This window comes from Rana temporaria, chromosome 9 (genome assembly GCF_905171775.1).
Source record: "Rana temporaria chromosome 9, aRanTem1.1, whole genome shotgun sequence".
In the NCBI taxonomy this organism is placed as follows: Eukaryota; Metazoa; Chordata; class Amphibia; order Anura; family Ranidae; genus Rana; species Rana temporaria.
In genome coordinates this window covers 23,039,492-23,065,408 of record NC_053497.1, presented here as the reverse complement: position 1 = coordinate 23,065,408, position 25,917 = coordinate 23,039,492, and the positions used below count along the sequence as shown (strand labels likewise).

The 25,917-nt window shown below is 42.4% G+C and overlaps 1 protein-coding gene across 4 annotated transcripts in view; it reads right to left on the bottom strand.

The window, feature by feature from the left end:
• Positions 1-25,917, bottom strand: part of FLNA (filamin A) — a 186,012-nt gene that overhangs the window by 22,611 nt on the left and 137,484 nt on the right. For 2 of the 4 annotated variants that reach the window (XM_040322958.1, XM_040322961.1), the window contains exons 4-30: positions 23,282-23,379; positions 21,223-21,370; positions 20,451-20,569; positions 19,307-19,384; positions 17,784-17,946; positions 15,576-15,776; positions 12,174-12,311; positions 10,434-10,560; positions 9,616-9,752; positions 8,945-9,138; positions 8,665-8,778; positions 8,426-8,569; positions 6,901-7,024; positions 6,024-6,184; positions 5,814-5,904; positions 5,557-5,726; positions 5,351-5,468; positions 4,436-4,698; positions 3,508-4,105; positions 3,251-3,424; positions 2,854-3,016; positions 2,612-2,772; positions 2,304-2,474; positions 2,064-2,187; positions 1,673-1,829; positions 1,369-1,558; positions 800-823 (exon numbers count right to left, since the gene is read on the bottom strand). In XM_040322958.1, coding sequence (XP_040178892.1) covers positions 800-823; positions 1,369-1,558; positions 1,673-1,829; positions 2,064-2,187; positions 2,304-2,474; positions 2,612-2,772; positions 2,854-3,016; positions 3,251-3,424; positions 3,508-4,105; positions 4,436-4,698; positions 5,351-5,468; positions 5,557-5,726; positions 5,814-5,904; positions 6,024-6,184; positions 6,901-7,024; positions 8,426-8,569; positions 8,665-8,778; positions 8,945-9,138; positions 9,616-9,752; positions 10,434-10,560; positions 12,174-12,311; positions 15,576-15,776; positions 17,784-17,946; positions 19,307-19,384; positions 20,451-20,569; positions 21,223-21,370; positions 23,282-23,379 — 4,350 coding nt within the window. The remainder of the gene's footprint in view (positions 1-799; positions 824-1,368; positions 1,559-1,672; positions 1,830-2,063; positions 2,188-2,303; positions 2,475-2,611; positions 2,773-2,853; positions 3,017-3,250; positions 3,425-3,507; positions 4,106-4,435; positions 4,699-5,350; positions 5,469-5,556; positions 5,727-5,813; positions 5,905-6,023; positions 6,185-6,900; positions 7,025-8,425; positions 8,570-8,664; positions 8,779-8,944; positions 9,139-9,615; positions 9,753-10,433; positions 10,561-12,173; positions 12,312-15,575; positions 15,777-17,783; positions 17,947-19,306; positions 19,385-20,450; positions 20,570-21,222; positions 21,371-23,281; positions 23,380-25,917) is intronic. The other 2 variants (XM_040322960.1, XM_040322962.1) reach the window with 1 other exon arrangement.

The window sequence follows — 25,917 nt, the reverse complement described above, 5'->3', positions numbered from 1 at the left end:
TTTTAACTTTAGCAGTGTTGCAAATACATTTAAATCATTGCAACACCATTCGACAATGAAAAGCCGAACATTTTCCCAGTCCATTTCCTCAACTACGTAGTAGACTGGGCTGTACACAGCTGTTATATAGCCCGGGTCCTTGTAGGAAAGGACCTTAAACCCCAATGAATATATTTGGTTAGGAAGTGGTTAAAGAAAACCACATATGTGAGAACCGACAATGCACATCATTGCCAGTGAAAATTAGGCTTAGAAGTGTACTACTTGTATAGGCAGGGCAACTTTTCGAAAAGTTGCACATTTGACTAGTACTCCACTACAATCCCAGTCATGATCCACCAGGTTATATGGCCCATGTCTTTTCCAAGTTGGAAGCACTCCAAATGAATTGTAGACATTCAAGCATCGTCTCTAAACAGTAGGAGTTCTCCTTCAAACTACCAACATGGCTAAAATTTAAATGAGTTGAGCGATGGTACCGCTGACCAGCATTTAAATATCCAGGGCTCCATTTTGCATTAGTCTTATTGGGCTGGACAAAAATCACCACAACAGAATAGGCCATGAAACCCCAACGTCTAACTCCCCAGCTAAAACATGTTAGATGCAAAAATGGAAAAGCTCCGATTTACAGCAAGAGTACCCAATCCCATTATGCAACAGCTGTTAACACCCAGATTACAAGATTTTATTGCCAGATAGACCAGCAAGATGATCCATTTTGATCTTTGCAGTAAAATGCTTCCAATTTTAAGGAAAGGGGACAGTAGAGATCAGTCAAGACCAGCAAGCTGCTTACCTAGCCCGTGACCTCCGATTGACACTGAGGTGAAAGGGCAAAGAGCAAGGAAAGGACATGTGAGACAAGGTGACAATGTGAGGGTAAAGTGCATAACAAAATAAACAGCACAGATAAAATGTTCATCATGACATGTTATGCGATAACCGTGTGCAGCGTGTGTACGTAAAAAAGCGAGTGAGGAGAGCAAAAAACGGTCTTACAGGCATTCCACATTATACCCTGTGCTACATAACAGTTCAAACATCACATATTCTATGGGCTAGAACTCTGATCATTGGTAAACACTGGGAAGCATAGTCAGCAGCAAATTACAATCATTCGTATTGCAAAACTGCAGCACATTAATGACCCAAAATGTCTACTGCCAATGCCTCCAGCTGTACATGCGTTCACCACGCAAGGCACAATTTTTGCCATTATGACCAGTGCCGACAAGTAAAGCCTACAAGCTTGAGAAAAGCTTTAATAATTACAAAGGCAACAGGTCTACTACATGTAGTAAGGTATAATATATTCACTGACAAACAGAAAATGGATGAACATAAAAATGCCAGGCCGTTTCCTACCTGTCACTGTGCATTTGCTGGCATCTCCTGTTGGAACAGCACGAATACGGTAAGGAGAGTATGGGATCTCATCGCCTCCATATTTGATGAGAATAGTGTACCGTCCAGTCATATCTGGCACATAGGACACTGTATAGGTGCCATCTTGGTTGTCACGGATGGTAGCCTTCTTTGGTTTGCCTTCGGGATCCTGAAATCAAGTTGAAATAGCCAATTTTGCAGCAAATCAGAGAACTGGCATACAAATCCAAGATCTACAGGAAACACAGTTGACAAATGAATTTACTAGTTACGGTTTACGTACAGTGATCTGTACAGCAAGGAGACCTTCGCCAGCATCCTTGGCATCAATGGTAAATTCTACAGGCAAACTGGCTGGCACACCAGTAGTGTTTAATCCTGGTCCACTAGCTTTCACCTTGCTGGCATCGTGAGTAGGCAAAACCTTCACTTTAAATGGGCTGTGAAAAAAAAAATTGGTGGGCGTTAAAACGAACAAGTACTGCTTAATCACAGACAAGTCTACACACCTGCAATACCGCATAGGGATTTTAGTGAGGAAAGCAGGGTTTTTTGGGAACAAATCACATTAGAGGCCCCTTATAGCAGTTTAAAATTATTTATTGGAGCGAACATGCAATAACGTGTCTAAACTAAGCTGCAGGGGCAAAGCCTATAAGCTACCGTCAACTGACCTGCGTGGCACCTCGTCATCACCATACTGCACAGCAATGTTGTATGGCCCCTCACGGCTAGGCACATAGTTAACAGTCTGAGTTCCGTCACCATTATCTACAACCTCCACAGGTTCCACAAGACCTATGAGAAGCAGAACAGGGTCTTAAATGACTCATTACATAGAGTAGGAAGAAAAAAAAAATAGAATAAAAGAATCGGTTATAAGGTAGAGATAAGAAGCAGATTCTAAAATGTACCCTTTGGTCCTTGCACTTTAACTTGCAGTGGAGCAACACCGGCTTTGCTTGTGTCAACTGTGAAGGATTGTGGGACATTTGCTCTGACAAGTCCTGGGCTCAATCCTGGACCAGAACACTTCACTTTGCTACTATCAACAACATCAGTAACTGGAACCTTGAAGGGACTTCCTGTAGAGTAAAGGCACAAGTTTTAACAAAGTGGCAACATCTGCCGATTGGTTGATATGATCTACATGTTTGCAATTTTTTATTTTATTAAAACTATCCCAACCTCCCAAAAAGGTTGGAATTTTCCAACTACTTACCAGGAACCTGGTGACCACCATAGGTGACGTTTAAGCTGTAAGTGCCTGGCTCATATGGAATGTATTCCACAGAACAACTGCCATCCTTGTTATCTGTGCAGGACATCTTTGCCTCAGATGGACCTTCAACAGCCAGTCCAAGTCCACCAGTGCCAGCTCCCCTACAAAAGAGTTTTAGATTAGTTAAAGCTTTCCAAATAGAAATGCAATATCCATAAATTCTTGATCAAAAGTAAAGTCACCTTGTTTCAACTGTAAACTTGTTGGGCTTGTTTGTTGTTCCATTCTGAATACCAGGGCCATGAACTCTCACCCTGCTTGGATCGCAACCTTCTGTTACAGGGACCCTGAAAGGGCTGTTTGGTGTGGGATTTCCATCGTAAGTGACATCTACAGAATGAACACCTAGAAAAGAAGCCATATCATTTAAATGTTAACATGTGCAGTTGTATGGTTCCTTTGAACTACCAAGTGCATCTTCACCCCCCCCCCCCCCATCTGAAGAAAGCTTTGGAAATGGTTGTGTGTATATAAATACACACACACACATACATACATACATACATACATACATACATACATACATACACACATATATATATATATATATATATATATATATATATATAAAAATCTCACCTTCTTCATAAGGAGTATATTCCACCTTGTAAGTACCATCACCATTGTCCTGAACAAAAGCATCAGTGAAGTTACCAGAAGGATTAGACACTCTTGTTTTAACATGTGGCCCTCCAGCTTTAGACAGGGCTCGAGCATCCACATTAAAGTCTGTAGTGGCTTCTCTGAAAACGCCTGTAAAAAAGGTCAGAGGTTAATGATATTGGTAGACCAATACCAAGACAAACAGCTTTCCGTTTCATCTCTCAGTACCACACCTTTTCCTTCAACTCCAGGTCCATAGACTTTAACACCAGATGTGTCAACTGCTGGTTTAACTTGCAATTTGCTGGGAAAATTTGGCACCATCTGTCCTCCATACTTGATGGTAATAGTGTAAATGCCTGGGTATAATGGGATGTACGTGATGGTGTATGTGCCATCTCCATTGTCCTGGATATGAACCTCTGCCTGCATTCCAGTGTCCGAGATAATTTCAATGGTCAACTCAGCACTTCCAGCATTAGAGCAGTCCACATTGAATGTGCCAGATTCCCCAACCTGAGCTTGTTCTAGACCTGGGCCAGAACAGGTCACCTTGGTAGGGTCAAAGCAAGGCTCAATCTTTGCCTTAAAAGGAGAGCCAGGAATGTGTTTGTCAGCAAAGAGAATATTGATGTTGTAGTCACCATGCTGTGTTGGCAGATAGTTGACTGAACATGTGCCATCACCATTGTCGAGACATTCTATCTTTGCTTCACAAGGCCCTTCTACTGTCAAGCCAAGGCCTCCCTGGCCAGCTCCTTTAGTATCGATTGTGAATGGGGCAGGGGCGCCAACATTGCCTCCCTTTAATCCAGGGCCAAAAGCCTTCACCTAGAAGAAATCAAAACTGGTAAGATACCATGAACACTATAGCTATGCAGACTTTAACATGTAAACTTGTCTGAATGAATAGTTGTAAAGTCAATGCTGTAGAAAAGGCCTAAAAATGATGTATGCAAATGCTATTACTAAATTTGCATACATTTAACATGTTCATTTTAGCAGCTGACAGTTCACAGCTGTTCCCAGAATACTTATTTTTTTCTCTTCTCAACACATAACATACATGACCCTTTATTATAGAGGTCTATTAAGAGACCATAACTTGGATTTCTAGTTACTGCTTCATTTTGAGAACCAGACGAGTTTGAGTACACTTGCCTTTGAAGGGTTGGTTGGTGGAACTGCCTCTACAGGGAATGGGCTGCCAGGAACTGGAACTCCATCATAGGTCACATCAACCTCATAAGGTCCTTCCTCTCGAGGTATGAACTTGACAGTACTATTGTCTGGGCTCAGGCCTGGCTCCACTTTGCAAGGAACCGACTTGTTAGATGGGCCTGTGATCTTAGTAGCCACTTTGCCTTGCCCACCAGCACCTTTGGATTTCACTGTAAATTCTTGGTCCTTTCCAACTTCCACCTCTGAAGATGAAACACGTGGTCAAATCTAGACAGTCCACATCTTATAGCATTCATGCCACTTAAACATGGAATCACAAGCGAATTATAAAAACAAAAAAAAAAAAAGCATTTGGAACTTCAAAACCATGAAACGCTTTAAGAAATGGGAAGCAAAAAAAAAAAAAAAAGGTTTGTTCCATCATGGTACCCCGTGTAATATAGTTGCTGTACCCCAGTTACTGCAACATGCCTGAACATAGCTTTGGGGGAGCCGATTAAAAAGAGTCACTCCTTTTGCAATTATCAGTTTCCAAAAATACAGAAAGTGCATCTCACTGGACACTTGTAACAAGCGAGTAGATACAGGAGAGATGCTCAAACATGGTTGGACACATCCATTTATGCAGTATTTATATAATTTGATATGTCACTGGACACTTTGGAAACCATTTTCTCTTTTGTGACAAACTCATAATATTTTGGAAGGTCTTTTTTATATAAATCTTGGGTCTTATTTTTGCATGCTAAACCACCTTGACCCCACTTTGCTTAAACCTTATCTAGGGGCTTATATCAGGGAAGAAGACATGAACAAGGTTTTAGTACATATAATTATTCTTGACATTCTTCAAACCAATCTATGCAAGTCAAACGCCGGAAACAAGATACATACTGTCTCCAAGTCCAGAAACCTTGATTTTGCTGAGGTCCAGAGTAGGGGCAATGCCAACAGGGAATGGGCTCTTTGGAATGTGATCGCCACCGTAAGTAACATTCACTCCTAAATTACCCTGAAAATAAAAAAAAAAATCATGTTAAGTAAAGACAATATAAAAAAAAAGAAAAAGGGGGATGAGAATGATGCTACAATCCATTTACCTGTTGTACTGGGGTGTACTTCACAGTGTAAGAGTTGTCAAGGTTATCAATGATGTCAAAGTCCTTCACAGCATCACCCTTGGCTGGCCCAGTAAAATTGACATCTAGTTTGGCTTTGCCAGCTGCCTTTGTGTTAACAGTGAAGTGAGTGGGCTTTCCAATTTCCACACCTAAAGAAAAAGGCCCATGAGTCTTACATTAAAATCTTTTAACAAACAGGCTTAACAAAAGCATGCCTCGCCATCATTTGCACTCACCACTCTTGTTCAAGCCTGGACCATCAGCCTTCACTTTGCTGGCATCGTGGGATGGATCAACTTTAATGCGAATAGGACTTGTAGGAGTGGCCTTAAAAGAAAAGCATAGTTAAAATTACTACCGAACCACAATAGCCAATTTACCTTTAATGTCACACATAATGCAGCGTACAGCAGTCCACTGAAGTTAAGGGCAATGGAACAAGTTACCTGGCCAGCAAACAGAACCATGATTGTGTAGCTTCCAGCTCCCGGTGGAGTATATTTCACTGTGAAAGTGTCATTATCATTCCTGATGATGTCAAAGTCTATGTCAGCTTCTGCTGGTCCTACTACTCCAGGAGCACATTTAATGCCAATGCTGACATCCCCTGAAGAGATAGATAAAAGCAGCAAGTCAGTACTGACACATATTGGGCTAGCTCATAAAAAGGACTTTGTAGAAGTTTGAACATGAAGATATATAAATCCTGTATTATATTAACAGTTTACGCAGTGCTTTAATGCAGGCATGTATAGGTCCATGCTTTAAAACCAGCGTCAAGTACCTGATCTTAATATTTCAGCCTTTTGCAATCCCCAGTAAGGTTAAACAAAAACACTGGGCAAAGCTACATAAATATCTAAACTGGATGGACAGGAATAAAAAGTCTGGCAGGAGAAAAAACAAAAAACATAAATACATACATTAAAGGGGTTGTAAAGGTTTGTTTATTTTCTAAATAGGTTTCTTTAAGCTAGTGCATTGTTGGTTCACCTACCTTTTCCTTCGATTTCCCTTCTAAATGTCCCCCCCCCACCCCCTTGGCCGAATTTCTTACTTCAGTTTCTCCTCAGTAAGCTTGCCCCCTTCATCCGAGCAGTTCTGGCTGGGGGTTAGTCCGCCAGAACAGCTTACCAAGGAGGAAAAGGAAGTGAGAAATTCAGACAAAGAAAAAAAAACATTTAGAAGGGAAATCGAAAGAAAGTGAACCAACAATGCACTAGCTTAAAAGGAACCCATTTAGAAAATAAATGAACCTTTACAACGCCCTTTAATAAAAAGTGGAAGCAAATCCAAAACTAGATCAGCGCTCCGATTGCTCACCTTGACCAGCTTCTGTGCAGTCCACGGTAAAATATGTGGGCTCATGTGCCTTCATACCAGTCTTTGCCACACCAGGTCCGTAAACTTTCACTTTGTTGGGATGGCTGCCAGCCCCGATGGTCATCTAAAAGATATCAATTACCGAACCACTTAACACTAGAGATTTCATTGCTGACCAAAATTCACTAGCACCAAGATAAAAAAAAAAAAAAATAATAATCCAGGCTCATCACCTTCTCCTGTGGTGAATGCCCTTTACTAGAACATTTAAATTTGGCAACTTCGTGGCAAATGAGGTAGTATATTGGTAAAGTTGCAGAGAGACATTTTGCCCCTGTACAAATTAGCAAGACCTCATCTGGAATATGCAGTTCAGTTTTGTGCATTAGTTCTCAAAAAGGATATCGGGGAACTGGAGAGAATGCAAAGAGCACCCAAACTGATAAGAGGCATGGAGGAAATCAGATAAGAGCTGAATTTTTTTTAAGAGGAGATAAGGGGGGAGGGGGGGCGGGAGTTCAAGAGCAACACTCAAAAATAAATAAGTGGCCTATATAGTGAACTTTGAGGGTGGAGTTATTCACTTTCAGGTCAAGACAAGGGAGTGCTCTTTACGGCTGGAGAAAAAGATGCAACCTTTAAATACAGAAAGGCTTCTTCACAGTAAGCTGTGGAATAGACTCCCTCAAGAACATATGGCCAGCTCAGTAGATTGTATCCAGGGCTTTTTTTTATTATTCTTATGCACGAATTATAACTTGACACATCACCCTCCTTGATCAGATACCCCTGGTGTTGCCTCTAAAGGTTAAACTGGATGGACTGGAATCTTTTCAACCTCATACTGCAACTAAGCAGTAAGGCCCCTTTCAGACTGGGGCGGGAGCCGCGGTGGCGGTATAACGCCGCTAAAAATAGCGGCGCTATACCGTGGGAATTAGCCGCTAGCAGTGCGGTATTAACCCCCGCTAGCGGCCGATAAAGGGTTAATACCGCCCGCAATGCACCTCTATAGAGGTGTATTGCCGCGGTTTCCCATTGTTTTCAATGGAAAGGAGCGGTATACATGCCGCTCCTCTCACCGCTCCAAAGATGCTGCTGACAGGAGATTTTTTTGTCTCCCGCCAGCGCATCGCTTTAGTGTGAAAGCCCTCGGGCTTTGGCATTGAGTCTGCAGTAAAGGAGTTTTTCAGGCGGGATAGCAGCGCTATTTTTAGCGCTGTACTGCCTGAAAAACTCCTCAATGTGAAGGGGGCCTTCGGGAGGGTCTTTCATTTGAGAGCTGTGGGTGCATATTTTTTCTACGACTGCCAAGGTATCACCAGCTGGAGAAATTCCAGCAGGAAGTCACCTAGAGCAGGATCGGACAATTTTTAGGCATAAGCTCTTATTGTGACACCTGAACAATTTCTAATCTTGTAAAGGTTCCAGTAGTTAAGTGGAGCATTGCAACATTACACCAAAGTCCTACAACCCAACAAGTCTGGCTTCTGAGAGACTATCCGCAGAACACTGCCCGACTTACCCTGAAGGGGCTGTTTGGAATATTGACCCCTCCCCAGGATATCACAGCAGTGTGCTTTAATGGTTTCTTTGGAATGTAGCTGCAGCTGTAAGTTCCATTGCCGTTATCCTTTGTGGTGACCTCAACTGGGCTTCCTTCACCATCCTGAGGGGAAAATACATAACAGTTAACATTTGAGGTTGTCTCCACAACTTTAAACCACGCTTCAAAAAATAGAAAGAAAATAAAAATAAACTTACTTGCACAGACACATTGAGTGGAGCCTTGCCTCCATGTTTGGCATCAACTGTAAATTCAGCTGGTTTGTTAATAGCCAATCCAGTCTTCTCCAACCCAGGCCCATAGGCTTTCACCTTTGACAAAGGATACCAAGTTTAGTTAGACTTTTCGAAAAAAGAAAAAAATTCAGAAACCCATCAGCCATAAACCGTTTAGGAGTGGAAAAGTCGTAACCCCCCCCCCCCCCCCCCCCCCCAAAGAAAGGCATCTAACAGAACAACAATTCCCAACCATGCTTACTTTCTCTGGATAGAAGTCTTTGGGGGCAGGTTTAATTTCCGCCATGAAGGGGCTCAGTTTTATATCTTCGTTGTTACACAAAACATGAACAGCATATTCTCCAGCCTCCAGTGGCCAGTAACGCACATCACATGAGCCATCTCCTTTGTCATCACACTCAATCTTGGCTTGAGATGGTCCTTCCACAGAAAATCCTATTAGGATAGAATAGGTTGACATGTTTTTCATTTTAACCCAATGGCAACCACAAATTAATCAGTTTATAAGATTAGTAGGTCAAAAACCTGCACTGTAAGAAATCCCAGTTGTCATAGTTTGCTTTAAAGCCTTTGTTTTGCAGTCAATTACCTGAATGGTTACAGCAAAGTTTGTCCAAAGTAATGAAGACCATGGACCTGTCTGGTTATAAATATGGTAATTGCCACTACTGAACTGCTTGACAGTGCATACTGCAACATGAACCCTTAAGTCAGCAATAGCAATTAACTATGTCTTGACAGATCTTTGACTAAACAGAAGCAATGTGCAGTTATATTGTAAATCACAACCAAACTTTACACTTCTGAAAGGACCACATTGCCCTTTTTGGGCTGACTATTGCCCTTACAATGTTGAGATAATAGGTCTGAGCAGGATGCAATCTACTTTGCCCACCTGGGATAGGGACTCACCTAAAGTACCAACATCATCACCAATGGCTTCAACCACAAAGTCTGCAGATTTTCCAACAACTCCTCCTTCCAGACCGGGACCCCATGCACGTACTTTTTGGTGCCCACATTCTGTGCCAACCTTCACTTCGAATGGACTAAAAAAGGCAAAAAAAAGTTTTTTTCATTTTAACACATGTAAATCCAGAACAGTCATTTATGAGAATCACAATTTCTTCCAAAGTTTGACCTGTACCAGGGAAATCTCTAGTCAGTCATAAAACTCAGTTCTGGATGGAGATAAGGAATGGTTAAAGACCCAATGGAGTTTTTTTGTCCTGTAAAATGGAAGATAGAGGAAACCTCTCTAAAGCCCCCCCCCCCTCCCCCCAGACAAGTATCCCTACTGAAAATTCCAATTCCTGACGCAACTCATTTTTGGATCATCCCTCACTTCAGACCCATAAAAATGGTCACTGGGACAAATGGGAAGGGCGACAAGCCACAAATGGCTGTTTAACAGTTTACCACCATCTGGTTTTTCATGTCCAAAACAAAGCTTTGGCTTTAGATCAAAGCTTATAACAACCTTGCTTTAGTAACATACAAGCAAAAGGGTTACCAGTTTGAAGCTCTCAACTGAACCCAGTGGAGTAAATTTATAGTTTCACCTAACAAAGTCTGATGCTCGGTGTTGAACTGCAGTTTACAGCTTTGGGGGTCTTGGCTCTTTAAATAAAATCCAAGTGAAAAAAGAAACCGTCCTTAATCACCAAACTGACCGATATCCTATTTCCTGCCACAATATCAAGATAGAACAAAATCACAGATAGTCTCACCTTCTTGGGATGTGCTGTCCTCCCCATGTAATTGTTACAGTGTAATTTCCAGGGGTGGTAGGAAAGTACTCAAAGGCATAGACCCCGTCACCCAGATCCTTTTGTTTAACACGTTCCTCAGTTCCCTCTGTAGATAACAGAATTTTAAGTATTTGATTAGAGAAATTTGCCAAGCTGCCAACAAAGCGTGGTATAAAAGTAAAAAGGAAACCGATTTCTAGGATAGCAAAGCAGATTTCACCCAAATGCTTTTCCAATTTCCTTGCCACTAATTGGCATCAGTAAGACCAACTAATCCCACATCCTATCTTAAAATGGCAAGAGGCCATGAAATAGCCTAAAGCCTTGTACATGTTTAAGCCCAGGTTCACACTGAGCTGCGGGAATGAAGCCGTGCGAGTTCAGCTGAACGCGCACAGTTTCACTACCGCATGGCAGTCCCGATTTCGGACACAATTTCAGAGACATCTGTGCAGGTTTCTGCACAGATGTCAATGGAAATCGCACACCGAAATCGCAAAATAGTACAGAAACGACTTTTGAAAATCTGCAGCGCCACACCGATTAGGCTGGTGCCATTGCCAGCAAATTCCACCGATTTGACCTGTCAAATCGTACCAATGTGATCCAGGGCTAAAAAAAGTGGAAATCTTAGAACCTGGGGAAGGACATTTTAGATATCAGGAATTCCCATTGGACAAAAACAATGGTACTGCCCATTAGCCGGCTAGAACAATCCAAACTGGAAAAAGTTGATATTAAAATGTGCATCTCAATTAGATAAATCACCAATAATTCCTACTACATCTAGAACTTAACCCCCCCCCCCTCCCCCCTAAAAACTTTAGGCCATGTTAATTCTTCATGCAGATACAAAATGAATTACATCTAGTCAATAGGTCAGGGGATGTCAAACTCGGTTTCATCATGGGCCACAAATGGCATTATGTTTTGAACGCTGTGCACCCCTTAACACTGTACCAGAGTGTGCCGTCTACAAAATCCAGGGTTTAGGGGGAGCAGTGAAATGTGCAACTCCTTGGAAATGAGATCATTCTGGAAATCTGTCCCCACCGAGTGCATGCAGGGATCCATTAGCTCTGGGAGCTGCTGAACAAAGCTGCCCCTTGTAAACACAGAAGGCTTCTGTATTTACAAGTGGGAGCAGGAGCCGAGGGTGAAAGACGGAGGTTCCAGCAGCAAAAATGGGTTTGAGGGACACAACAGGGTCTGGTGGGCTAGAGTCAGCTTGTAGGCCTTGTGTATGACATAAGCGGAAAACGCCGCCCCTGCATAAGGGGGGATGCTTTTTACTTGCCTATTCCAGCAGTTTTCTGCTTTCCTGTGCAAAGCCTTCTGGGAAAAAAAAATCTTCACATTCAACACTTGTTCCTTTTAGCAACGCATAGGCAGAGTCGGCAGTGTGAAACAGGTATCAAACACTACCAGAAGCGTGTCGCTGTAAAGATTTTTTGGACCGATTTGCTCAGAATTGAGCAAATTCTGCCAAATATTTTTAACTTGGCTTTTGCTCTGCTTTATAAACCCTGACCCCATCATTGTAGATTCCCTTTTCCATTCTACAGGAGTACTGTATATTTTAATGTCCACAATAGATACAATTTAATGACAGCATAAATAGGATACTGCAAAATATATTTAAAAATAACTAAAATAACCACTAAATAAAAAACTGAAAAAAAAAAAAAAAGCCAGGTAGATGGCAATATTTTTACTCACTTGGTCCCTTGATGATGACTTTAAGTTCTCCACTTCCTGCTCCTTTGGTGTAGACCTTGAAGTCGGCTGTCTCCTTCACACGTACACCCTTTGGCTGCAAGCCACGGCCCACAGCACGACAGGCAGTGGGGTTTGAAGCTACACAAGAAACCAAGCACAGTACATATTTCAACAGCAAAACCTTCAGATGTCAAAAAGTTAATTGCACAGAAGCATGCATATTATTTTGTATGGATGGTTTTAATTTTGTAAGAATACTCCTGCCATGATATGAATAGACCTTTGACACAAGACAACCAAAGATCCCACAGATAGTGGGACCAAGATAAATTTCATTATGGCATCTCCTTTACAGTGTTCAAGAATCACCCCCTTGGGACCAACTTGCAGGGTCTTTTGTTGTGCAACCTGGAAAGGCCAAATCTGTAAACAGCCACATGTAAAACCATTATATAGCGAGGTAAACTAAAGTGGAAAGTCAACCATGGATTTTACTATGAGCACCAAAACACTATGTATATCATCCAATGGAGACCTGTTGAAGTGACAACCGTCCAAGGTGTGTGTAGGGGTTGGGGGTGGATTTCCCACACTTGAGATCTTTTTTCTCACTTCTTATTATGTCAAGGTGATAAGAGAAGGGAGAATCTTTAACCGAACACAAAAAGGTAAAAACTAGGACTAAAAATTTTAGGTTTGGCTAGAGTAGAATGCCTGTAAAGTTTATCGCTTCCTGGGCCCCCATAGACTTACCCTTGGTTATGGTTCCCAAGTAAAGAAAACCCCCCAATATCGGCCCTTTACATTTTCTAAATGAACATTGTGAACTCATTCACTGTATTCAATCATAACTGAAGCATAGTAAACTGTTTGCAATGCTTCGGTTTGTGAAGCCACTTAGCACAGAACACTTTCCAGTGCAGCTGAGGCTGCAGAGAAAGTCAATGAGTTTGAGCTTTTGGGTGAACACTAATGCAATAGGCTGCGCACACCTATGGAAACCAGCTATAACCCTCCCATATATATATATATATATTTTAGCCAAAAATGGAAGATTGCCTTTAAATGCTACCTTACAGTCTAACCCTTCCTTTTGCATCCAACACCAATTTTTGTCTTTAGATCTACAGTAAAAAGAGACCAGAACAGTCCCATCTCTAAACATTTTTTACCAATTATCTTTATTGTAGCCCTAAAGAAAGGCCCTGCTTGCATCATCAGTTGCATTCAGTAAACCATTAGCCATAGTAGCCAGAAAGACTATAGCAAAGAGCTCGGAAGTATTGAGATATCCTATTTCCACTACTAGAGCTAACAGAAGAGTCTTGTATGATGGGCTTTGGTCCAAATGGGGCAGCTGGTCTGTTTTCACAGCATTAAAGCTCTCCATGATCTTTGTACCACATGGTTTTCTCCATTGCCATACGTGCAACATATAAGACACACAAGCATTAAATATATATATAAAACTTTTTTTACATTTAGCAGGCAACTAAAATTGTTGCAAGGAAATCATAACTGAAAAAAAAAATCTATTAAAAGTAGGTGATCACAAAATTTATGTAGGATGGGTGAATGTTAAACACAGTCCAATGCACACTTCATGCACATATACCGTGAAGACTTCATGTCCCCCAAGCTAGCAAGAGGAAGACTGCAGGAAAAGACAGGAGAGATCCAGCAGGTTGACCTACTTTCCACAGGTGAAGGCATGAGGAAGAGAGAAGAGATTGAGCAGAAATTCAAGACAGTCAATAGTAAGCGTAAAAGATAAAAATCCTGGAAAGACAAGCAAGATAGACTGATAAACACTTTTTAAATGCAGATCTTGTGTCAAACTGCAAGATGAAGATCATGCGAGTAAAGGGATCATAGCTCACAATCAAAACCAGCTATGCATCCAATTTGTCATTATAACCCATCTAAAAGTAGTGGAGATCCTGCCCATAACCGACTGCTAGATACAAAGGGGCCCATTTGTGAAAGGTTTTTTTTGAAGAAATGGGCACACCCATATCACAATTGTTCAATTTTTTTTTTTTTTACAATATGGGGGGTGGCAACTATTGGCTGCCACTGAACGGATGTCAATTCCCTGTGCGTTTTTTATTGATCCCTCCATGTACCAACTCGGCTGTTCTGGAAATTTGAATCCATATTCTGCCTCTGGACTACAAGGCCAAGTCTACTTGGGTTTTGGCCATGCAAAGCAACAGGTTCCCCATTGCAATACTCATCCACTTACTCTTGGCTGAATGAATCAGCAGGGGAGAAAATAAAAAAATCCTATGAAATCCATCAGCTATGCTAAAAAGCACAGCTGGGGGGGGTCAAAAGGAAAGTCAGTTACTGGGGATCGTAGACAGGAATGGGGGTTTAAAGTAAACCTGCTGCTTTGCCTTAAAAATGGGCAAACACTTTGACATTTTAAAATGAAATGGGGGGGGGGGGGGGTTACCTATAGTTTATCCAAGTTTTGATTCTTCCATGCTATGAAAAAGCTGTGACATGGACAGCTCTACAATAGAGAATTTTTACCAATTTATCCCAGCCCATAAAGGCACCAAAGATTAAAATTGCAGTGGTAAAAATCCTACTTTTCTACATAGAAATTGCAGAAGGGTGACTTTAGCGTGTAATGAGCATTAAAACCTGCAAGTCAGAGGACTGACGTTTTGTGGGGCCCAATCTGCCGGCATGTGCTTGCTAAATGTTAGCCGTCACTAGTGTAGGGTAAATACTTATTGAGCTCTGGTGCATATGAGGGTCTTTCCATAAGATGCCTGCATGCCAGAACACAAAGCATTGGTGGTTTTACCTTTATATATCAAGCATGTCATCTACCTCCACAAGCTTTGTTTTTAATGTACTCCGTGGACCAGTACAATTGAATATGCCAACTGCACATAAAACTTCCCAATAACCCTATCCAGCTTCCTGATGTCAGTCCCACATTTAATACTGAAGGACATTGGCATATATAGCAGGGGAAGGGGTGAAAGTAGGGTAACCCATAGCAACAAGGTTGTTTCTATTGAAACTTGCACAGCACTGCTTTTAGCACTAGACTGTCCTAACCCACCACTGCTTTTAGCACTAGACTGTCCTAACCCACCACCCATTGGGTTCTACTGCAAATTGAGACACCAAAGAGTGCTTTCTTCTAGTATAATGGGCAGACTAAAAATCACTTTGTAATTGCTCATCAGGATGTGAAGTTTAATCATGCTAAATGTCACAGGTTGGCCTGCATTTGGATTTATAATAGAGCCGTGTAGAGATTTGTTTGGATTCACAAAGGAACCATTGTTTGTCATCTGAATAGTCTACAGGCATTATGTGCCATGCACGGCCCTGAAGATATTACAGTAGAAAGCAGCATTCATGGAAAAAAGTCTGTACCTTGCCCAATATTGACCGTGTATGGGCTCTTGGGAATCTGACTTCCAGCAAATGTTATGAAGATGGTGTAAACTCCTTCCACGGTAGGTTTGTAGGTGCAGCGGTAAGTGCTGCTGCCTTTATCCTCCAGCTGGACATCTGCTGTATCTTTCTTCCCAAACGGGTCCTGAATAATTACCTCCACATCGCCAAGACCAGCGCCTGCAAACAAAAAAGCCAACACAAAATTGGATCAAGCATTGTCAGTCCACGCAAAACACCGATTTCAGCAACTGGCAAAAGCTGGAAAACACTTGGCACCTTAGTGTGATCTAGAGAGTTTAAGATTTCCCCCTATAGTCAGTGTTTTACTTGTATACATTTTTTTTCTTGGAAGAGTATATTTATATATATATATATATATATATATATATATATATATATATATATATATATTTTTATATATATATATATATATATATATATATATATATATATCTCTCAAGAAAATAAAATCAGTTTCAACTTGTAGGATTCTGCGCTCCCCAGAAGCCAGCACACCCTTAGCAATGCATTGTCCATAGGCAGGGCTATGGACAATGCATAGTAGTTTAGGCAACTAGCAGCAGTGCCAAAGACAGTGGTAGCCTTGGATTGTGCAAGTGTAGCAGCTGAGACTGTTCACCAACAGGTCACCGGCATACCCGCTGAAGGGGTCCTGTGCACCCCTGAAACACTGAACCCTGATGTGATCGTTCTTGAATCAAACTTTTGGACACCATTTGAAAATCCTTTGTGTGCTTTCAAATATGTACACTGATCTGTCTTGGTGAATGGGCGCGGCAGCCACAGCAGAAGCAGGAATTGGCAAAGTCTTGCCACTCATTCACACTGGCAGTCAACCGGGTTAATGTAGATTTTTTTTAAGAAGACCTGCAACTCCCAAAAGTGTAAAGAGACTAGTCTAGCAACGTGGAGGAAGCCTACGTAACATGAATCAGGCACAATGGCTTTTTGGTCGCCTAGATTCGACCCTTGCAGTGTGGAGACAGCCTCAGTACAGGAGGAGGATTTACTTTCCCTGGCATTCAGCTTTAAATAGAATTTTTTTTTTTTCCAGCTGTGCTCTATAACAGGCAAAATTATTAAAAAGACAACCCTATAACTTATGTTACATGAGTAGATCCCTGATAGCAAGTACAGGGAAAACCGCTGCCAAGAGCTTTATAAAAACCTGGAGCTGGGAGCCATACGGTCTGCTTACTCTCTTGCCACTCTAATACCAGGGAACACCATGCATCTCAAGAGAAAATAATCTGTCTGTGTGATTCTAGTCAACTCAAGCCAAAACCCGGCGCCGATTTGCTTATAAAAAAATAAACTTTAATAAATCTCAGTGTTAATTTTGAATACCAGATTATGTTCAGATGCAACAGGAATTTTGATTTTAATTTTATTTCTTTTTTTACATTTAATGATTTTAGCCAAATCAGCCTTAATGCATTTTAGATGAAACCGAAGGATTAGAGTTTTTGTAACCCCTGATAGGAATCATTCTGTGGTTTACAAAAGTTCAAACAACTTTTAAAAGCCGTCAGGTGAGCTGCCTGCCGACTATTACAACCAAATCTCCCTTTCATTGGCAAGAATCTTTCTAGGAGACAGATTGGCTGCTAGACGCAATGCAGGACGATTAGAAGACTTGTATAAATCTTGATGTGCATACGAAGTGGGGCAAATGCCAGTGTCAGACAAGCCAGAAAAAAAAATACTTAGAAGTAAACAGCTGGTATAAATACCCAAGATAAGGATGCCTAATTGGCTGTTATAAACTATGGGATTAACAGCTTTCAACAGTGCCATATGCAGCAAGTCAAAGACTAGACTACAGCTGTTTGAATGAACACAATTGCACTTTAAATTACTCCTAAAAAACGAACTATTTAAAGCGCAACTTCACCCAAAAGTTGAAGTCCTACTCTTGCTCCTCATTCAGATTTAATAGATCAAGTCATGTCAGGAAGTTGCAAGGTACAGATAGCAGAAAGCATCCTCCTACAACCCACATTTGAGGGGCACTTTAAAATCTAAATTTAGGGGTCAAAGCAACTCCAGATTAAAAGGTTAACCAAATAAGCACCCACGTAGAGTTGCATCGTTTCCCCAATTTCATCAGCATCTCACTTGTTCCTTGGGTACTCTAAACACTGGTCAGATGTTCCCTCATACCTGCTGCGAAGATTTCAAAGTAGGTGGACTTATTAGCAAGGTTTCCAGCGGGCTCAAGTCCGGGTCCCTGTGCGGTTACTTTACTGGCGTCCCCTTGGGATTTGTCAACATTCACTTCAAAGGGGCTCTTGGCGATGTGTTGGCCAGCAAACAGAACAGTAACCTGAAAAAAAAAAAAAAAAAAAAGTTATATAGAATTTGTATAGTACCAACAGTACAGTTACAACTCGATACAGATGAATTATTAGCCAATACACTACATCAGGGGTCTCCAAGCTTTTTAAACAAAGGACCAGTTTATTGTCCTTCAGACTTGGAGGGCCAGATTGTGGCTAACGGGCAGAAAATGCCATAAGCCCAGCATGAGTGAGAATAAATATGGCCTTAGGGTTGGTGGTCAATAGAAGTAGTACTGTCCCTATTAGGAATCGTATCCCATCATTGGTATCTGTGGAAGAAATAGTGCCCCATTGTTGGTGGCAGTGGGAAGAATAGTGCCCCAAGGGACGGATAAAGGCTAGCAAAGGGTCACATCTGGCCCTCGGGCCGCAGTTTGGAGACCCCTGCACTAGATCACAGGTGTCAAACACAGAGCGCCACGGGCCAAATCTGACCCTCCAGGCCATTTCATGTGGCCCTCGCACCTCTTCTGCAGCCGTCCGAGAGCTCCAGCCCTCCTCTGGTCCTCCTCCAGACCCTTACTTTCCACTTTCAAGCAATGCATCCAGCTTCTTCGCAGAAGCAGCATAAGGAAAGGGGGGAGCACCGTGATGTAAAAGAGTGGGGGACTCAACTTCTGATGGTGGGGTGGCTCTCAACATCCAATGTAAGGGGAGGGGGGGGGGATGCGCTGGACATCTAATCTTAGAAACAACCGGCCCTTTTGAGGGCAATCATAATGCCGATGCGGCCTACAACGAAATGGAGTCGACACCCTTGCACTACATGATCCAGGATCTACATTAGGCGATCCATTAACTAGCTTATTGAAAAAAAATTGGTGGCTGAATTTGTCACCCGATGAACACATTTACAATGAGCTGTACAATGTAATCAATGCAACACAAGCACATTTCCCCAGGCCTGGTCACTTTAAAAGCTGCATGTACCGAAATACCCAATATTCTTTCCAGAAATCCAGTGTGCATTCATTGCTGGTAAAGAGCCAACAGTGACTCTGCAGCAATAAGTCAAAATCAATAATCAGCCCCGTCTTGAGGAACTTCTGGACCACAGAACCTCTCCCCACATTATGGCGCGGTGGTGTTCTGTAGGCCAAAAAGAAAGAACTTGCCAGGGCTGACCCCTGCTTGAAACAGGAGGCACTGTTAGCACACCACTGAAGTCAAGAGCTTGTTGGATTTACGGAAACCGGTATTGTTCTCTACTAGCAGTGTTGACATGGGGAAGTGTGCATGTATTGGAGGTGTGTACTGCATGTGCCCAGATGTAAAACCCAATGTAAAAAAAAGATTGAACAACAAATACAGTAATTTTGTGCATTTTAGTGATAAACCACTCACCTTGTGCATCCCAGTAACTTTGGGAATGTAGTACACAGAGAAGGTCCTATTCTTGTCATTGTTTGCAGTCACTTTTGCCTGCAAAAAAAAAAAAAAAAAAGAAGAAAGTGTAAAAGTTCTGTAGGGCAACAATTAAGCACAACATGTCTGAGCCTAGTGCAGCGAATTCCAAATCGCGGTAAAATGCGCGATTTTACGGCTGCGATTTTGCCCGCAATTTAATGTAAATCGCGGCCCGAAATCGCAAAAAGTAGTACAGGAACTACTTTTTGAAATCGCAGATGCGGCGTCGCACTGATTAGGACAGTGCCATTGCCGCCGATTTGAGATGCGATTTGACATGTCAAATCGCATCTCAAATCGTACCCAGTGTGAACCAGGGCTGAATGTTTGAATAACACAGCAAATCTTTAAGTTCAGTTCCATTTTAAAATCCATCTAAAGCCACCAAAACCAACGCTAATGCAGAAACCACATCTAAGGACTGGTAGACTGCAGTGGTCATTTTATTTTTTGTTCTTCGGTTTAGTTCATCAAGACAATTTTTCTTGAAAGTACCACAACCATGATTTCATATATTACAGCAACCCGAAATGTGATGAGACACCTCCACCTTAATGACACTGCCTCTTACCAGCTGGAAATGATCTCTCATCACAGGAGATCAAAAATCGCATGTAAGCTGGTTAGATATCCACCATGGAAAGCATCAATGTGTTACAGCCTCATTCATTGAATGAGGCTGCAACACTGACGCTTTCCATGGTGGAAATCTAACCAGCTTACAAGCGATTTTTGATCTCCTGTGATAAGAGATCAATTCCAGCTGGTAAGAGGCAGTGTCATTAAGGTGAAGGTGTCTATCAAATTTTGGGTTGCTGTAATTTCCTTCATCACTTGGAGACTGAAGCTTGAAATATTTCTTTAGATTATATGGGATTTCATTCACCCATGTTATTTCACTTCTATGGACTTTAATCGGTTCATTACATCTTTATGGATTTTTCGTTCTCCGTACAATTGATCTGAACATTATTTTTTGTGTAGTATAACACTTATAGTTGCCTGCTTGATTTCCACTGAATAAGCGCAATTTTTATTTTCCATGATTTTATATGCCACATCGTTCTCAGTTCAGGCTTACCTCTTCTTTGTGTCCTGCTGGATCCTCTACATAAACAATAACCTCACCAGAGCCGGCACTGATGGTCTCTACTGTGAATTCTGCACGTTTCTTCACCATGTTGCCAGTTGGTTCAATACCTGTGCAAGTAAAAACCATTAGTACTCTGAATCTTTCCAGACTTGTTCAAAGCCTTAAAAAAAAAAAAAAAGGGATGTGACAATGCCAATAATAAAGACATTAGGACAATGGTCACCAACCCTGTCCTCAGGGGCCACTAACAGGCCAGGTTTGCAAGATAACTGAAATGCATCACAGGCGATATCATTTGCTGCTCAGTGATTGCAGTATTCTAGTCTGCATCTCCCCAAGGCAATACATAAAACCTGGCCTGTTAGTGGGCCCTGAGGACAGGGTTTATGACCACTGTCTTAGAACATAAAGGAAACCCATGCAGCAAGAAACATCAAGGCTGCTATTGGTAACACCCCATTAAAAGCACTGATCCATTGACTTCAATACATTCTGTGCCACTGGCCTGAGGAACAAACATCAAAATGAAGCCCAGAATGAAATCAGAACTTCAGGTATTTGTTCCAAGTCAGTGTCTCAAAGAGGGTAGTCCCAGAAGAAGAGTCAATACAGAGGTCAAAAACCCCAAATCGGATCACAGCTTCTTGCAGATTCTAAAGCATTTAGGTATACACCAAAAAACAAAAACGTAATTTATGTTTCTCCCCCCCCCCCCGGTCAAGTAGCACAGGGAAGCAAAGTGTTGGAAAAAGGCACCCACCTGGTCCATAAGCTCTGGCTTTCTTGGGGTTGAGTTTGGGTCTGAGGGGAGCTCCAGGCTTCAGTTTGGCTTTGGGGAATTGGGACAAGTAGGTCATGACAGAGTGCTCATCCACATTGGGATCAACGATTTCCTCTGGAGTGATGACCTAGAAGGATAAAGTCCATTTAATGATCAATGCAGCAATCTCAGCACTAAATATATTCAGTCACTTTGGGGAGAAAAAAAATAAATAAAATAAGATTGAACGCAAGGGTCCCTAATCTTCCTAGGCCTCCCTTCACAATGGGGCCCATTGTGAAGGGCCTGCTGTTACAACTATTTACAAGTAAGCTAGCTGTAGGCAGACAATGGACACTTGCAAGCACAATCTGACCATTTCCCCCAACCTCTGCAGGCACAAGCAAGCCTAGAGAAAGGGGGGGCAGCATACCTCTGCTTACTGCATGTAGCCCCTGCACCAGTATTTAGACAGACCGCCTGAACCTTAGAATGCTTTATCCCAGAAGGTCTCCATACACTTTAGATTACCCAATATGGCCTTTCAGACTTCGTATCAGAACACTGATGAATGCCATTTTACGGTGCAATATCATAATTGCATCAGCAGGTGGCGCTCCACCTGAAATCTTGTTCAGTGACCTGAGAACCCAGGACCTGCTAGAAGGTGCCCACGCCCAGTACCACATCTAGGGCCTTTGAGATAGATAGATAGATCTATTTTCACACACATACCACATCTTTAAATTTAGCATGTTAATATTCATGGGAACGCAAAAATTTAAAGCAATTTAGTCTTGCTCAACAAAGCAGGAAAGAAAGACGAGTTTTAACTCAGCCAGTCAGAAATCATTTGATTAGTCGAAGACAGTATGTTTGCCAACATTACTTCTCTAGTACAGACTTTATTTAGCTGCTTAGTTCCCACACTGACACCATGCTACCGCATGGTATGCTGCTAAACAGTTTATACAAACATGAGAATAGGCAAATAAGGGTACACAGAAATGCACCGTAGGCTACTGTTACACCACTTAAAGCGGGGTTCCAACCACAATTAGCATTTTTTAAATGCATGTCCTTTCATCCTGCATTTTTATAATATAAATCCGGTCACTAACTATTCTACAATCCGCCGCCGATCCGCATAGATATTCAAAAAAGATAGTTTATAAAACTATATCTACACCGTTGCCATTTTGCTTGTGGGCATTGTGAAGCCTACAGGCACTTACTTCCTGGAAGTCTTGGATGGGGAGTGATAATTGGACAGCGCACTGCATCCTGGGAAAGGACATTTCCCAGGAGCATTAGAGGGAGATGTCAGAATCCTAGGTGGTTTCAAAGGCAGATTTTGTGGGACCGCATAGCAACAGGCATTTCCAGATGAGTAAAAAAAAAAATACATACACACATATATATATATATATATATATATATATATATATATATATATATAAATATATTCTCTTTTTTAGTTGTAAGCTACAGTTTAAAGCAAAATTGTTTTTTGATGGAAGCTCCACTTTAAAGGAAAAACATTGAACTGTAGCAGGTTATAGGAACTATGGAAATAAAGGGAGTATTAATGGCATTAACACAGCAGCTCTCCCATCATAATTTGTTGATCCTGTCAGTAGATCAGATTTTTTTACTCTTTAAGATTTTCCTGTAGCAGTGCGACACTTTCTTCGGTCATGATCTCACAGCAGAGGGGTCAGCCTATGGACAGTGCGTTCTTCGGATGAGTTTGATGGACTTCATGCAAGTGCCACATTAAAGCTCAACTCCAGCCAACACCATCTAAAGTGACCCCCATCAGGTCTGAAATCCAGGGCTCCCCTGCAATGGTAGACGGCATATACTCCCCTGACAGGTTGCTTCTTACCTCTCCTCTGTTTCAGTGCTGCACCATTGAAAAGCCACTTGGCATTCAACACTGAGGGGTTAATGTAGGGAAACGTAATGCATGCATTTGGGAAGTCAAGAGGCTGATGGAACTACCGATGCGTTTGCTCAGCAATCTGCAAAGCGACATTTTTCAAAGCTTGCTGCTCACCTGAGGAATTCCCAGCCAATCATCGGCCTGCTGCATGGCTTCACGTGCATTCTCCACAGGTTTGCTGGTGTCCCAGGAATCCCAGTCAGGGCACAAACCTGGCAGAAATCAGAAGTTTTGACAAAGTTACCAGGTGTACAAACTTAAGACCGAAGTTCCATTTTACCATGTGCAGATTACAAAATACAAGGCTGCGAGACTTGATTGATTCTACTAGCCCACTCCCACCATCCCCTTCCCAGCTGCTATTCGTTAATAGGCTTTTGTCCAGATAAGGCTGGTACATATTTAGCCACAGTACTCCACATCAACGCAGTCAAAATTCACAATGTGCTAGAGCAGGGGTGGCCAACCAGTGGCCCGGGGGCCACATGTGGCCCGCGTAGACCACTGATGTGGCCCACGACCTCCTGATCTGGAATGGCGGGTTGGCAAGCCCAGATCGCAGGTTGCAGAGCCCCATAAGGCGATGCTTCCTCCACAGAGCTAGCTTTTGCTACAGGCGGAGTCTATGGCAAAGTTACGCTAACCCGCAGGATAGACACAGTGGGTGTGGGTAAACCGTAGCACATCAGTGTGAAAGCAGTCTTAGGCCCTTTTCACGCGATCAGCCCAACCAAATGGGACCCTTAATTCACCATCATAGAGCGACAGATGTCCGTTTACCCCCGCCTACCTCCAATCTGAAAAACAGAAGGGAATTTGTCCCCTTCCATCTGGGTGGATCGGAGGGCCTATAGAGTAGTCGTAAACCCTTCATCCGCTCTGCTCATTGTGGCCCGCGACTGGTTACCAAGTTGCTTAAGTGGCCCTCGTGCTTCAAAAGGTTGGGCACCCCTGTGCTAGAGGCTCATTCCCTACTACAATGGTGCAAGCAGGGGCGAACCGACAACTCATGGGGCCCCTGGGCAATAGGAGGCAATTATGGAGCCACACAGTACTGTATACATACACAGTACACACAGAAGGTACTGGAGAGGTGGGGCAACTATAGTCTTGGGATTTTTAGCCCAAAAGGATGTCTGTAAGGGACATTTCAGGGACAAATGTTAAAAAAAAAAAAAGCCAGATTCAGATAGACTGGCTTACTTTTGAGGTGGCGTATCGCATATATGCTACGCCGCCATAAGTCAAGAGGCAAGTGCTGTATTCACAAAGCACTTGCCTCCCAAGTTATGGTGGCGTAGCGTCAATGTGCCGGCGTAAGCGCACCTAATTCAAATGAGGATGAGGGGCGTGTTTTATGTAAATTTGTGACCCGACGTGATTGACGTTTTTTACGAATGGCGTATGCGCCGTCCGTGGACATCAGTGTGCATTGCTCCAAAGTACGCCACAAGGACGGATTGGTTTCGACGTGAACGTAAATGACGTCCAGCCCCATTCACGGACGACTTACGCAAACAACGTAAATTTTTCACATTTCGACGCAGGAACGACGGCCATACTTGACATTGACTAGGCCAGCTATTTGTTCGACTAACTTTACGCCGGGAATCGCCTTACGTAAACGGCGTATCTTTACTGCGACGGGCAAGCGTACGTTCGTGAATCGGCGTATTTCGCCGATTTACGCCTTCTAGGCGTAAATCAGCGTTCACGCCCCTAGCGGCCGGCAGAACTAGACAGCTAAGATACGACGGCGCAGGCCGTCGTATCTTAGCTAGGTTTAAACATACGACGGCTTAGATTCCGAGTTACGACGGCGTATTTAAGCTGTTATAACGTGCTTGTAATGAACAGTATTGGAAAATGCTGGGCAAGACTTCTGTTTACAGGACCAAAAAACCTCAGCATTTGGTCATATGAGCCTTGTATCATTGTAGAAGGGCTGCATCAGTCCAAGAAGATAATCATTCCCTTCAGCACACATGAAACTCAAATGCTTTTCAGTCATGAGCCTGGAACACGTTAGATGGAAATCTTTATGCATTCTAGCAAAAAAGTTATTTTGGATGTAGAGCAATAACACTTATTAACCAAACACAGACTGTCAAGTAGGGCTGAAACTAAAAATTGACAATCAAATATAGTCAACCTGCATACAGAATACATTTGTTTACCTATCAGTTTACACAGTGCAGCACACCTACAGCTCAGTACACTGTTCATACAGGGCCGGTAAATGCCCAGGAACATGTGAATGTGTGAGGAGCAATACCTCATGGGACATGTAGTCCTGAGCAGGAGAAGGAAAGTATTTAAAGTGATTTTAGAGGCAGAAGCGCTTTTACCTTAACACATTAAAAAGGGTAAGTTTACCTTTCATAAGAGGTTACACCCATATTTAGGGTGAAACAGGTTAGGAAAGGACTGACCCCTGCTGTGACAGTTAGCGCAGGGGGATCTTCTCCCCTGCTGTCAAAAAAAAATTAAAATAAAATTCTGCATCAAGAACCCTCTAGTTAATGTGCCATAATGTCTTTGTATCAGGCAGCTCCAATCTCCTGCACTGGAGGAAAAGTGCAAATCTCAAACAATCAAGATCTGCTGTGGTACACAACAGGACACATGGAGACCGTGCATGGCCACCACCATGATCCACTGCCTCACCACTGTCCAATCACAGGCTAGTTCTCATCACGCTGTGCTGCTGCAGTTTGTTTACCAAGCCGTCTCATTTAGCAGGACTGGCT